Source organism: Ceratotherium simum, chromosome 9 (assembly GCF_057802395.1).
Source record: "Ceratotherium simum simum isolate JZ-2026a chromosome 9, ASM5780239v1, whole genome shotgun sequence".
In the NCBI taxonomy this organism is placed as follows: domain Eukaryota; kingdom Metazoa; phylum Chordata; class Mammalia; order Perissodactyla; family Rhinocerotidae; genus Ceratotherium; species Ceratotherium simum.
This window is the reverse complement of record NC_141908.1, coordinates 40,748,131-40,762,367: the sequence shown is the minus strand read 5'-3', so window position 1 is coordinate 40,762,367 and position 14,237 is coordinate 40,748,131. Positions and strand designations below refer to the sequence as shown.

Genomic DNA, 14,237 nt, shown 5'->3' with positions numbered 1-14,237 from the left:
GTGCATTCATAAAGCTGCATACAATTTCACACAATTTCACAATCTCCCTGAACTCCCAGTTAGGAAACCCTGCTATAAGCAAGTAGCGCTGAAAGAATTTGAGTAGAAGAAAGGGGACATGTTCCAAACAGCATAACAACTGTTCGCAGTGAGGTCAATTGAGAAACTACTGCAATACAATGGAAGCAGGAACTCATAACGCCCTAGGCTAAGGCGGTGGTTCTAGGAATTCATTACTTAAGTAAACTAATATTTATTGGGAGCTTACTCTGGGACAGGCCTGGTGCTCAGGGTTAGGGACGTGATGTTGAAGAAGATAAGACCACTGCCCTCAAGGAGCTCCAAGCTGAGCAGGGTCAGAAAGGCAGGTAACCACAGATGCAGTAGCAGATTGTCTTACTCAGAACTTTCCACTGCCCATTCCCTAGAGAATTAAGTCCAAGTCTTTAATATCATATTCAAGACGCTTCACAAAATACCTACAACCCACCTTTATGCTGTCATTTCCTCTTAGGCCCCCACCACAACTACTTTCAACACACACACACACATGCACACTGCAGGGTGGCCACACTGGACTCTCAACTGTCTTCTGACCCTGCTTTGCATTTTCCTGCCTCCGTTTTGTCACTATTTTTCTCCCACCAGCTGTCAAATTCCAGCCTGGTCAAATTGCTACCCATGACCCATTCTTCAAGACCAAATTGAGATGTTGCCTTTGAAGCTTTGTCTGAGTCTCCATTCATCCTGCCCTGAGTTTGCTGTGCGTGCCTCAGTCTACCCCAATACTCAGTAAGTTTGAGAGGGTGAGGATGTTGTCTTTTTATCTTATTCTGAGAGGTGTCCAGTTCCTGTGATGGCAAGTGCTCAACATATCCACTGAACTGAGAGGCTAGAGCCTGGGGAGAGTACAGAGCCAAGGTAGATTTGGGAATCAGTGAAGACTTGGCAGTTGGAATCAAGTAAGGCAACCTAGATATTCACCTCCTTGTGGAGGAATTCACTCTTGGGGGGCAGGGATGGAGGCCAGCCCAGGTACTCACCATGTGCTCAGTAAATATGGGGTTTAAAAATATAGGACATTCATATCCAAGCAACTTAGGTCACCCTATCTATAATGATAGCAGTTCCCACAGGGAGAGGATAAAGTCTGCTCTCACAATTGCCAATTTGGGGCATAGACTTCCACATTTCTACTGGATTGTTATTATTATTGTTGTTGCTGTTATTAATTATTAAGAAAAGAGCTTACTTGCAAAAGTCAAGCGGGTATAAAGCCTAAATCATCCTTGGAAATATTATAGGGTCACTCGAACAGCTCTTGCTTTTAATTCTTTAACAATTGCGGGTGGTACTGCAGGGTGCCGTTACCTCATCTTTGTTTGCACTATCAAAATACGCAAGACGTTGCCAAGGACTACTGAATTCTTTGGCTTGACTGCAGCCGCAATACCACAGGTGCACATTTACCCCTGTGGGATACGAGAGGATGTGGGTGCCTCTCCAGCTCAGCTGTGCATTGAAGAAGTCATGCCTGACTGCGGGGCGTTAAGCAGAGAACAAGATCTTCAACTGACCGAACGCACCCACCAGGACGGTGCCAGGTTTCAGCCAGTGCCGCGTCTCCTCAACTTTACTGATGGAGAGGCGGCGGCCAGGACCCCCAAGCCGGGTGGTTTTCGCGGCGCTCTGCCCTCTCGCTCCACGCGCACCTCCCGCCTCCTCGAGGGTCCCGCGCGTCGCAGGTGCGCAGAGCATCTGGCGTGTCATCTTCCCGCCTCCTCTCCCTCTCCCTTCCCCGACCCGTCCCCGCCCGAAGACATGGTGCTCTGATTGGCCGAGGGCGGCGGGGGCGGGGCCGGGGCGCCCCGGGAGGCCAGGGCAAAGGTGCAGGCGGGGCACGTTGGGCGCGCCAGGAGGGGTGGGTGCCGTGTGCGCCCGAGGAGCCGGTGGGACCGCTTGGGCTGGCTCAGGATGAGGACGCGCTGGGCGACCCCTCGCCGCGCGGCGGGGCTCCTCGTGCTACTCCTCTGGTGCTGCGGACTGGTGGAGCCCTTTGGCGGCGCAGGTAACCGCGGGCGCGTCCACTAGCCGGCCAGCTAGGGCCCTCGACGCTCCCACCTCTGCTGACTCTCCTCGGTTCAGGTTAGGGCTGCGCTCCGAGGTCATGTCACCTCTGCTTTCCTCGGGGGTCTGGAGCCAGAGAAGTGAGCCGAAGGGGAGGTCTGGCGCCAGGGCGCTCCATTGCCCTCGGGGGCCGGGAGGAGGGCAGAGTGGGGCGTGAGAGGGCAGGGCCTTTCTGGCGCTGAGGACAAAGAGTTCATGGTAGGGACGGCGCAGAGTCTTTTCTGAAAGGATCCCCCGCCCCTTCCTGGTCTTTTTCCTCTAAAATCTTGCTTCCCTGGATTGTAGGGCTCCTCAGCACCTCCTATGCCCCATCCTGCCCGTCTCGCCCCTCCTTCATCCCTTGGTCACCTTGGCCACTCAGTGTCAAGTGGAGTTTTTCACCCACATCGCCAAGGATAAGCAATGATTCTTGGAGTTCAGTGCGCCCACGGTGCACGTCAAAAAAGGAGTCAGGTTAAACCATGTCTCCTAAAGTGACCAGGATCTTGACTCTGTTATGATGCCCTCCCCCAGTGCCTCGAGCAGCGACCCTTTCTTCTAACTGGCTTATCAGGTCCAAATAGCTCCCGCGAAGCCGACAGTCCCACGGTGGAGCACAGGTCGCTTGCCCGGAGACTTCCTGCCTCTCACTGCGGAAGCAGAACCAAGAACAGACGCCTTTAGCTGATGGGCGAAATGCCAGCCCCACCATCCCCCTTGGTAGGATCCAGAGTTTGCTTTTACTTTCTCTTTTTGCCTTGACAAGAGGTGTGCTGAGGACTTTGTTTCATAGTCGGTCTGCGTAGAGGGGAATCAGAGGGCCGTCCCCACCCTCACTTCTGTTCTCTTGTCTCTATGAGGAAGTAAAAGATGGTCAAGGAAGTTTCTGAAAAACTAAAGATTGCTTGGGGCTCTTATTTGCCTTGCTTGCCAGTAACTTTACTTTCTGATTTAGACTTCCTTCAGACAGTGGTGGGAAGAGGTTTCCCAGAGTGTGAGTGACATCACCCTAGCTACTTGAAGGGTGGACCCTGCTCTGATTCACACTTCTCCATTCTTCTTTGACCCTCCGTATTGGAAACTACCAAAAGTCCTTTATTGCTGTGAAAATTCTATTCTGCCTGCACCACAATCCAGGGAGAAAAATTTCACTGCAGCAACTAACTACAGTCAAAACAAACTAACCTTTCAATCGCCAAACTCTTGGTTTCCATCTACATCTGTTTTAGTCTTATCTGTTTTGTCTCCCCCACAGAACTCAAGATTTCCTTAATTTTTGCAATGTCTACAATTCCTGGCCTTTCTCATCAACCCAAAGCAAAGAGCACCGGCTTATAACTCCATTCTGCCTGCACTAGGCCCTCTCGGGTATTTGTTTTCCTACAGCCTTCCTCACCCTTAGCAGCTGCTCTGGTTGGCTTACACACACCCTCATAAAAGACTTGTGGCCCTATTAAGGGAAGCACTGGTATTTTGGAACCCCAGCCATTTGGGTAGCTTGTTTGGCACTGTGTCAGCTTCACAATGCTGGTAATGGCGTGCACTTTGTCACATGTATGCGGCTAGGCTTGTGCAGGTGGTCTCGGTTGCTCAGATGCTGGAGAAGTACCTCTGTGTCCTTGGGGAAATACCCATTGCTTATTTTCGTTTTTTCCCTCCTTGGACAGCTAACAGCTTGAGGTAAACCAGATCTTCAGGGACTCCTGAGGTTTTCACCAGCCCACACCACCCAGTCTGAACTCCATGGCTTTCCAACTCCTCATAGACTGCCATGGACCCACTGTCACTTCAGGGCCTGTCTGTGAACTGGCAAACCCAGACTTCTGATTCCTTCAGAAGTTGCACCTGTTTCACCTGTACACTCCGCACACATGGCAGCGACTTCACAAAGTGCTTATCAGTATGGGCTGTGGAAGTTCCCCTGAAACTAAAAATGCTGCGGTCTTCATCTTTTTTGCCTTCCCAAGCCATCTCCCTCTCCATTTGTCTGTGGTTATAAAATGTTGACGTCCAGCTTCTCTTTGGAAAGTGCAAAGCTCTCTGGTTTAGAACAAGACGGGAGTTAACTAATGATCAGACAACAAGAGATAGTTTTCCTCTGATTGATGTGTAAATGCTCAACATTCACTGTCAGTTTATGATAATGCTACTTATCCACTTCCTCTCAAACACCACTAGAAGGTTTATGTAAAATGAACCATATAAAAAGTAGTACCATGGCTGATGAGGCTTTTCATCAACCTCTCCTTTTCAGACTTGTCCCAATATTGTGTGTGGAGGTAGACATTAAAATTCCATTTAGGACCAGTCTAAGGTTGTAAAGTGAACAGGATACAATATAAGGAATAAGTAAAGAATCTGTTTTACAGATTTCTCTATAATTACCTTTTCAAAGTGTAGTATGTTTCTGAAATATTTTATGTACCCTTATTTAACAGATTTTCTAAATAAGGAATTATTTTTACACTTTCTCAGTCCTTCTTCCCACTCTTCAACCTACCAGCCCAAGTCACAAGACTGAGGCAGACTGAACAGCTCCTGCTAAGGGTAGGGAAGGATATTGGGAAACATCACGAAACAGCAAGACTCTCCCTAGCTTATGTATTATGCATGAGTGCTTACACATACATTACATATGAAGACTAATAACAAGTTTCCTTAAGTCATATCAATAATTAATGTCTGTGCTAAGTGACCACTATAAATATCAAACAATGATATTACATACTTGGTTAAAATACACATTTAGAATGAGGCAAGTATCTACAGTCATAGATGTTGCAATTAAGTAAGAAGTTTGGCAAATGCCCTTTAACATAGCTACTCCATGTTCCTCCACACCTCTTTTATAGACTTTCAGAGTTCCTACAAGCTTGTTGGTCCAGAGGTAAAACGTATAGTAAACGGAAAAGGGTAAAAAATTTTTTCTCCTCCAACGAGTATTTATAAAGCAGCACTGTCACCTACATGCACATACCCAATACAAATGGGATTAGAGTGACCTAAAATGCTACTAGCAGTAGCATGACATAATAAAGCTGTGGACATCTGTTCAAGAACAATATGCAACAAACTTAGCAGAGACTACAAAAACCTGCAAAGCTAGGAAAATTGTTATCTTGTGGAAGCATAGGATGTTAGTACTGGAAGTGGCTTAGATATCTTATACTCCGATGCTTTCATCTTACATTTGAAGATATGAAGACCCTGGGGCGATTAAGTGACTTCCCCAATGATTCCCAGCTATCTGGTAGCAGAGGTAGGTCTTCAGTCTAGGACCTCTAACTCCTTTTTCCACTGCTCTTTCCACTATACTAAGAGCTGTAGCTACTCCACTGGATTCTGCAAAGGCAACTTGAAAAATCTAGAACCCCAAATTGCAAGGGTAGGCAAAACTGCTGCTTGTCCCTTTAACCTGTTTGGGGTCAAGGAGCACAGAGCAGAGTGCTCAAGAAAGAGAGCAGTGAGACTACAGAGCAGGAGAGGGAAAGGTTCCAGCAAGGGTGGCAGCCGCCCATTCTCCTGCAGGAGCAGACTTCTTTTTTTTTCCTGCAGTAATTCCTGATACTTTGGAACACAAGATTTATTTTGGAGAGGTGAGAGAGAATAGTTTGGAAAAGAGGTACAGCATGGGCCTGAGTGACTATTAGATATGTGGGAGAAAGACATTAGAGAAAATGTGAGTGATAAGTATGTTTTCCTTTTTTGTTAACTCTCCCCCCAAACTGTGTCCATAAAGTAGAGAATAGCAGAGTGATGTTAAAGAAGAAAGAGTGAGGGATGGAAGCTGCTATAGCAGACATACCTAGTTGCAACTCTATGCAGTATTTCAAAGTACAGATTTGAAAGCAGAAATAACTTAAAGTTTTAAAGGATTTAGTTGTTGTTCTTATTGTTTCCCTTGTTGTTGCTGCTGCTATTTAAAACAAAAACTTCTGTCCACAGTTCAAACTAGAATTGGACTTTATTTTATAGTTATTATTTACATGATGAAATTTCCCCTCAAGGCCTTGGTATGAGGAATTTCCCCTCAAGTCCTTGGTATGAAAATTTTTAACCCTGAAAGCCTGTGAATTATTATTAGAAAAGGTGTTTAGTGCTGGTAAAATCAGTGATTGTGAAGCTGGCGTCAAAATAAAAGTGACTTTTGGGAACTAAAATTTAACAGGCCCTTCTGCTGAACCCTTGGTTCATGGACAATGATTATTTAAGTAAGTTTGTCTAAAATATTTCAGCTTTAGTCTCATCAACATGAAGTTCTGTGCTAATAACTTCAAAAATTTTTTCTTTGTAAAAGTACTGACCAAATGGTTAAATTGTAGTTTGTTGTAACAGATGTGAATCTTGCTGCACAAACTCAGGTGTGCAAGAAACAGTGCATTACTTTACTTTTGTAAAACCAGATTAAATTTTATTCTGAGGTCCCATTCCACCAGGTTAACAGAACTTCCAGTCCTGTCGTTCCTGAAGTCTTCCCCAGCTCGTGCAAAACTGCCCGGGGAACAGTCAGGGAGGACCTTCCCCTTAGCCTTCAGCTCACACTGGTTGCTTCTGAGTTTCTCTTGTCCAAACCTAGTGGGTCTTGAGTCCTGTGGCTCAGGTTTGGCCTCCCTAGGTGATCCACACAGTCAGTACCCCCAGCCCCTCCCCAGGGGCTTCCTGTCACCTTCCTGGAGGTGCTACAATGGAGCTGGCCACAGGTCTCCCCTATCCTCAGAACCCAGACCTCCATTTCCTCTCATCCATTTACCCCATTATTCTCCTTGTGCCCTCTCAGAAGTCTCCCCATCTCCTCTGAGACACATCAACGTCATGTAATAGTTTACCCTGCCGTAGTGGCTGAAGCGTAAGCAAGACAGAATTGTGGTCCTGAATAGGCTCGGAATATTTTCTGTTGACCGCGGACCACCTGTCCAAGGAAGATGAAAATTAAGGAGCTTCTTCATCTCGTTAAATAAGGGGGGAAAATATTTCATACAATAACAATATACATACTATTCTAAGTGCTTTACGAGTATGAGCCCACTTTATCTTCACGTCTACCATGTGAAGTCCTATTTTACAAAGGAGGAACTGAGGCACAGTGGTTAAATAACTTGCCTGATCACCTGGCTAACAAGTAGCAGAGGCAGACTGTGAACCCGGGCAGACTGGCTCTGGAGCCCATGCTCTTACCCAACACTGTGCTGCTTCTCTGGCCACCACTGTCCTCCGACCTTGCATAGTACATTACAGTTTATACAGCTTGGTACTCAGACTCTCCTCAGCAAGCAGGTCCAAGGCACATTGACCACATGATTCAGAATCCTGAAATGTCTTCTTTGACTGTCTGTCTTGACTCAGGTAATGATCCATTCACCATCGTCAGTGAAAACACAGGCAAGTGCATCAAGCCACTGAATGACTGGGTAGTAGCAAAGGACTGTGACAAAAACAGGGACATGTTATGGAAGTGGGTGTCCCAACACCGGCTCTTTCATTTGCAATCCCAGAAGTGCCTTGGCCTAAATATTACCAAACCTACGGATTCCTTGAGAATGTTCAGCTGTGACTCCAGTGCCATGCTGTGGTGGAAATGTGAGCACCACTCTCTGTATGGAGCTGCCCAGTACAAATTGGCTCTGAAGAGTGGACACGCCATAGCAAGTACAAACTCATCTGATATCTGGAAGAAAGGAGGCTCAGAGGAAAGCCTCTGTGACCAGCCTTACCATGGTGAGTATTGGAGAGCAACTTTGACTCATTTACTGTTGTGTTTGGTAAATGTGGCATTGAACATGCACAGCTGACCACAAATAAAGTTGTACTCTGGTAAGAGCAGTGAGCTAGCATTCAGGTCCAGACACTGCAGTAACTTTGAGTTACCTCTGTGAGGTCAGTGCTATTTGCCTCCTTTTACAGGTAAGACTAGGAGAGGTTATGCACCTTGTCAGAGGTCACACAGCATTTCTGTGGCACCCTGGGATTTGAAATCTCTCTGATGCCTGAGCATATGTACTTCCTATGATAACATTCTCAACTCTACAGGAAAGGAAACTTTAGAGAAACAGGAAATCCTTCATACAGGATAAAAGTCAAATGATTTAGTAAAGTCGAACCTGTAAGTTAAAAAAAGAAGAAAGAAAAAGAAAAAAAGGAAATGTACTTTTCCTTGTCTTCAGATTTTGATTTAATGGAAAAATTTGAAGAAGCTCATGTGAGTTTATTTATTTTTGTTTTTGGTGTGGCTATCGCACTCTGATGTTTGTGTTTCTGATTCGGCATTTTAAGAGTGGACTTTTTCTCAGTTGCTTCCAAAAATAAGTATATGAATATTGCCTTTGGGAGAGCTGATCATTAACTTTGTTTTGAGTCTAGAAACTGGGTTACAACGAATTTCCAGGTTTAAAAAGAATGAATAGACTTATTTTTTAAACCGCTAAATGTAATTAGCTATCACCCAAGCAAATCTTTTTTCATTATCTTCATCTAAATTACATCAAATGTTGATATATATATATATTTAATTATCTTATCTAAGTCTTAACTATTATCTCACCTTTGCTTTTCTTTGTAAATTTACATAGCTTTACAGAGATCTTTCCTCTTCTCTTAAAGCTCATTTTAAGCTAAATTTGGCCTCCCATCCTTCCCGTTATCTGCACACATTTTTCTCCTGGGGGAACCTTTTTCTATTTCCTAGTGAAGATGCAGCTGCTTCTGAGATGTCAGGTTCTACCGTTATGGGGAAATAGAGAATTAGAGATGGGGTTTTCCTTTTCTTCAATCCACAACCCTTGAGTAGTTGAACAAGTCTGTTTCTCCTAGCCAGCTTTCTCCTGACCTGAAAAAGCAATTGCTTTCTGGATACCACTTAATGGCAAGCTCAAATTTTGTGCTAAAAGAGCCTTTCTCTTACCTGGCAGCCAAGAGAAAATATACCAAATAAAATGCCTTTTGCACTGGATTTGACTTGTTTCATTGTATTTCATTGTATTCAAGGATCAGAAAGGATAGTTTTCTTGGCAGGGCTCTTTCTGTCTCCTGCGCCTAATTCTTTTGAGGGACATATTGTAATTGTAAATTTCCTCAGTCCTCAGAATGCCTTCATTTTATTTTAATTGGTTTTCTTTGTAATCCTATGTGTTTTATTTTATACATTTATAACATTCTTCTGAGAACGGGGCCCGTGTGCTTCACACAGCTGCCAAAGTGATCAGTGGCACAAAGAAGGTTAAGAACCCACCTAGGGCACCACCGCAGAGAGAGCGCAACAGTGCCACCAGCAAGAGCCAACAGGGATAAAGTGTGTCTTGACCTTACCGAATACTATTTTTGGAACACTAAATTGACAGATAAGACATTTAGAAATTTCTAAGAAAAGGCACATGTAGTTCTGACTCCTCAATACATACCTCAAGTTTTAATTTGCACAGAGGCCAGGGCCAAACCTGCCTCTTCTTCTCCATTCCTCTCCAGGGGACTGGTACCATCCAGGTCATCTATGTCAGAAATCTGCAAGTCACCCTAGAGTTGTCCTACTTTCCTCTCCCACCATTCAAATTTAATCAAATATTAAGTCCTGGCAATTTTACCCTTTTAAGTTTATGTAGACCTTTCCTGTTCTTAGGTTGAAGACTGCTGTCTTAAGTTGGGCACTTTCTCTAGGACTGCTCTCTCAGACTCCCCATATTGGTCCCTGCCGCCCCTTCTTGTCCGGTTGTATAGAGATAAGAAAGATAAGATACCTAAGTCCCAACAAGGTGAAGCCCAGGGTTACCCAGCTTATTACAGCAAAGCCAGGACTCAAAACCAGGACTGCGTTCCCCAGATATAGCTTCTTTATTTTTCCCTTGGCTTTTGCTATATACATTTTTTTACTTCTGATATAAGAACATTTATTTGTCATTATGTCCTGGGTTTGCCTCTTTCCCCAACCCCCATCCTGTGTGAGTCACGTTCATCTCAGAGAAAACTTTAGTTGTATAAATTTTATGAATAAATGGCTTTTGACTGGCATCCAGATATGCATTTATATCATTAGGATATCTTGACCTCACTAGCACTCTTCAAATTTTGAATGTTTGGTGAATCATGCAGAGGAAATGGACTTTTAGTGAACGGGTGGCTGTAGAACTATCTTAGAAGCCTGCCAACCTCTTTATTTGAAGCTATTTTGTCTCACGTTACCAAAGGAATTAATGTTAATTTTGCATGTAAGCACCTCATCTAACAAATTTGTGCCTATTGCAGAATAAGCTGTTGTTTTAGGGCTGCTATCACCATAAATTCGCACATTCAAAAAAGATTCTTCTCGGGAAAGCCTGTTTCTCTATGGTCCAGCAGAGGTCCAGCAGCAGCGAAGAATGTATGAGAATAAAACTCTTAATGAATAGTTAGCATAATTTAGCTGCTGCTGTTGTGGTGTTTGTTATATGCTTATCATTCTTCAAAGCTTATTGTAAAGGAGAGCTTTTTAACTGAAGCCCAGCTTTGAGCTATGAAACATAACTTGAAACCCGAGAAGGCACCCAGTGATGTCACAAGTTGTCCTTATATATCAAGGGCTCTAATCAGAAAGCCAGTTCTCATTGCTGTCACAGCTGAGTGACTGAATGTTTCACTTAACTACTCTGCAAAAATGAAGATTTCACAAAGTATAATCCTTCCCCAATGATCTCAGGGGTTTATGGTAAAAAGCAAGTGAAAGAAATGTATGTGAAAGCACTTTGTATTACAGAAACATAAGGTTTTAGAAAAAAATTGTTTGTTCTACAAGTAATAGTCATTGTGCTCAGGGAGTTTCCTGTGAAGTGTTGTAATATGGAAACAGAGATTGGTCATGAGCTATTGGGAATTTTGGTATAGATAATAAACAGGCTCCTTATAAAATATAAGGACAAATTACTCTTTAACAGAAGTACCCTATTCAAAACCATTTATATGTCAGTGGAAAACAAAACCAGTGTTCCTTAAAAGATTGTTTGCAAGTAAAAGCATCTAGATTATTCTTACCTTTTGCTGTACTGCTGCTTAATACATTATAAACTATTACATTAAGTTTCACAGTTAAGTGAACATTTGAGAATAATAAAGGATGTGGAATCAAATACTATCTTAAGCACACTTTTAAGCAAATTTATGAGACATTTTGAGGAACCCTAATAGCCTGGTAAAGGGTGATAACATCTGATTACTATGCTCTACCTAATAGCCATTTTTTGATCTGGTAATGACCATGGTTTTAAACAAATTAAGGATATGGAAAAAGGTGACTGAAATAGTTACAGGGTTAGCTGTTCCATAAAAACACTTTTCCAAGAGAACTGTTATCAGCATAAGTTTTGAGCACTTCCTCTAGCGTTTCCAGGCATATTTGAGGTTGGAATAATTTTTCAGTTCTTCTTCGGGTACCAGGGAAAATTATTAAAATGAAAAGCTAGCTCTGCTACCTTGCTGGCCACAAGCTGGTCCCATGACTTCCAAGTTGAAGCTGGTTCTTCTTTTATAACCTGAATTACCATGTCTCGCCCCTCTCCAAGAATTCACCCAGAGAGCCAGCAGCTCTTCCTACCATTTCCTCAAAACCCACAGCCACAATCCTGCCATCAGTCTCTGAACAACGGGGCTACGTGTCCACCTCTCTAACTCCACAGTTGGTTCCAAAGTCCACTCCTGCTCTTAATGATTCCAAGGTATTTTTCGGCCCCAATCTTACTAAAAAAAAGAAAATAGAATGTAAGTTTAATCTCAGGGCACCCCTTCTGGTAAAGTACTCTGCCAACCACAGTGGTCAGTTGATCCTTACTTGATCAAGCCAGGATCATCTTTCAGCTGTTCCTCACACCACAATAAATGAAGCTTTACAGAGATTATCTCATTGAATCCTCATGAACAAACCTAGGAGCTAGAAACTATTATTTCTAATTTGCAAATGCAGAAACTGAGGCTAATAGAGGTTGGAGAGCTTTCCCACAGCCACACAGTTGGTTGTTAGGGGAGCCAGCATTCAACTCCAGAACTGAGCAGTCAGCCTCCGTGCTCTGAATTTCCACACTGTGCAGCCTATGCAGATACTATATTCTCATAATGTGGGGCTGTTGGCCATGTGCACCTATAACCTGTCCACGGCTGAGGCAGTTTTCTCTCACAGAAAGTACATGCAGAGCACCACGGTGGAGCAGTGCCCCCCCCGCCAAAAAAAAAGCAGTTTTAGAAATTAGTTAACTGAACCTTAATATCCAGTTTTTAATTTTTCTTTACTTCCTCCCCAACCTACAGAGATATATACCAGAGATGGGAACTCCTATGGGAGACCATGTGAATTTCCATTCTTAGTTAATGGGACCTGGCATCATGAGTGCGTTCTTGATGAAAATCATGGTGGGCCATGGTGTGCAACCACCTTAAACTATGAGTATGACCAAAAGTGGGGCATCTGCTTAAAACCAGGTATGTATGGGCTAGTAGACATTATATATGGAAAGAAAAGGATACCATTTCTATGAGGCAAAAGGGAGAGGGAAGAGTCCAAGATGACTCAAAAACGACTGCAACAAATATTATCCTAGATAAGGAGTATACATTTGAAGAAAGAGGAAGAAGTCATGTGTAGCCATGAACCTGCTTTCAGAAGTAGGCTAGGAGGAGCAACAAGACAGGGTGGTGTCATGGAAGACTAAGGATGAGGGCGTGTTCTGTGGCACAGATACCTCAGGGAGAGGAAGCAGAAAAGGCGTGAGCAGTTAGGAAATTGCTGCTCACCTTTAATAGAGCAATTTCAAGACTAGTGGTCATAGAAGCTGGGTTATAGCGGACTGAAGCGCAAACAGGAGGAGAGTAAGCCTTTTAAGTTTTATGGAAAAGAAAAAGAGAGTGTGAATGTGGTGGGTTGAGGGGGAGAGAGGTTGAAGAAACACATTTAGGATGGTGGAGACTTAAGTAAGTTTATGGCCTGAAGCAAAGAGTGGTGGACAAAAGAGAAAGATATCCCTGGCCCTCTCAAAATTGGTGACATTGTTCCCTCTGCTGTTCATGTACCGTTGGTCAGAGCATTTTTTCTAATTGCTTCTTATTTGAAATGCTAAAGAATTCACTGTTCTTTAGAAAGAGAGAGACCAAAGTAGCAGTTGCATCATTATCTGGTATATAACTGAGACATATTTTCTCACCAATCAGGTCAGAGTTACAGGGGATCACAGTACCTGACGTGTGATAGGTGCTCAAGAAGTATTTTTTAATGGGCAGCGGGTTGGAAGAACCTATAGTAAAGAGAAAGGGAAAATTTCCAGACCTAAGTAGTAATAGTTAATACTTATAGGGCCCTGCCAGGCGTCAGGTACTGTTCTAAGCACTCAACATATATTAACTCATTCAGTCCTCACACAACCCTGTAAGGTAGGTACCATTATTTATCCCGTTTTACAGATGAGCAGAGAGAGGTACAGGGGAGTTAAATTACTTACCTAAGGTCACACAGCTAGTAAATATCAGAGCTAGGATTCAAACCCAGGAAATCTGGCTCTGAAGTCCTTGCCCCAAACAACTACACTATCCTGCCTCATTCAGTAGCCAACCTGGTGGCATTAGTAATGCTGATCCCTCCTTAAGGGAAGCTGAGCTTCAAAATGCAGAATTCCAAGCAACTTGAAGAGGTTATACTAAGCCAACGGTTCTCAAACTTCAGGGTACAACAGAATCACTTGGAGAGTTTGTCAGAACACAGATTTCTGGGGCCCGCCTCCAGAAATGATAATTTGCCAGATTTGGGGTGGGGCCCAAAGATTTCAAGTTTGATCAGTTCTCAGGTGATACTGATGATGCTGGTCTGGGAACCAGACTTTGAGAATTACTTATCTAGGTAAAGGCCCAGATTTTCCAATCACTAGAACCAACTGAAAGATAAAAAGCCAATATTTGCTTCTGCTGTAATTGATAACAAGCAGAGTTTGGTCAACCAGGCACCAATTTCATTTAAATCTCACTATAGTGCGGATCAGAAATTTTAGATGTGAAAGGGAGCTTAGAAGTTATCAAGTGCAAACCCTCATTTCTCAGGTGAGGGGCAGCAGGCCCAGACTGATGAAGTGGGTTGTCAGGGTCAGACCACATTCCTGTGGAGCCTGGTGGAGATCCCAGGATTCTTGACCCTC

The 14,237-nt window shown here is 43.6% G+C and overlaps 1 protein-coding gene across 2 annotated transcripts in view; it reads left to right on the top strand.

Annotated features, from left to right (window-relative positions):
- Positions 1-1,933: 1,933 nt before the first annotated feature.
- Positions 1,934-14,237, top strand: part of LOC101395501 (CD302 antigen) — a 122,595-nt gene continuing 110,291 nt past the window's right edge. For both annotated transcript variants that reach the window (XM_087435277.1, XM_087435275.1), the window contains exons 1-3: positions 1,934-2,068; positions 7,450-7,821; positions 12,367-12,537. In XM_087435277.1, coding sequence (XP_087291403.1) covers positions 1,975-2,068; positions 7,450-7,821; positions 12,367-12,537 — 637 coding nt within the window. In that variant the 5' untranslated portion in view covers positions 1,934-1,974. The remainder of the gene's footprint in view (positions 2,069-7,449; positions 7,822-12,366; positions 12,538-14,237) is intronic.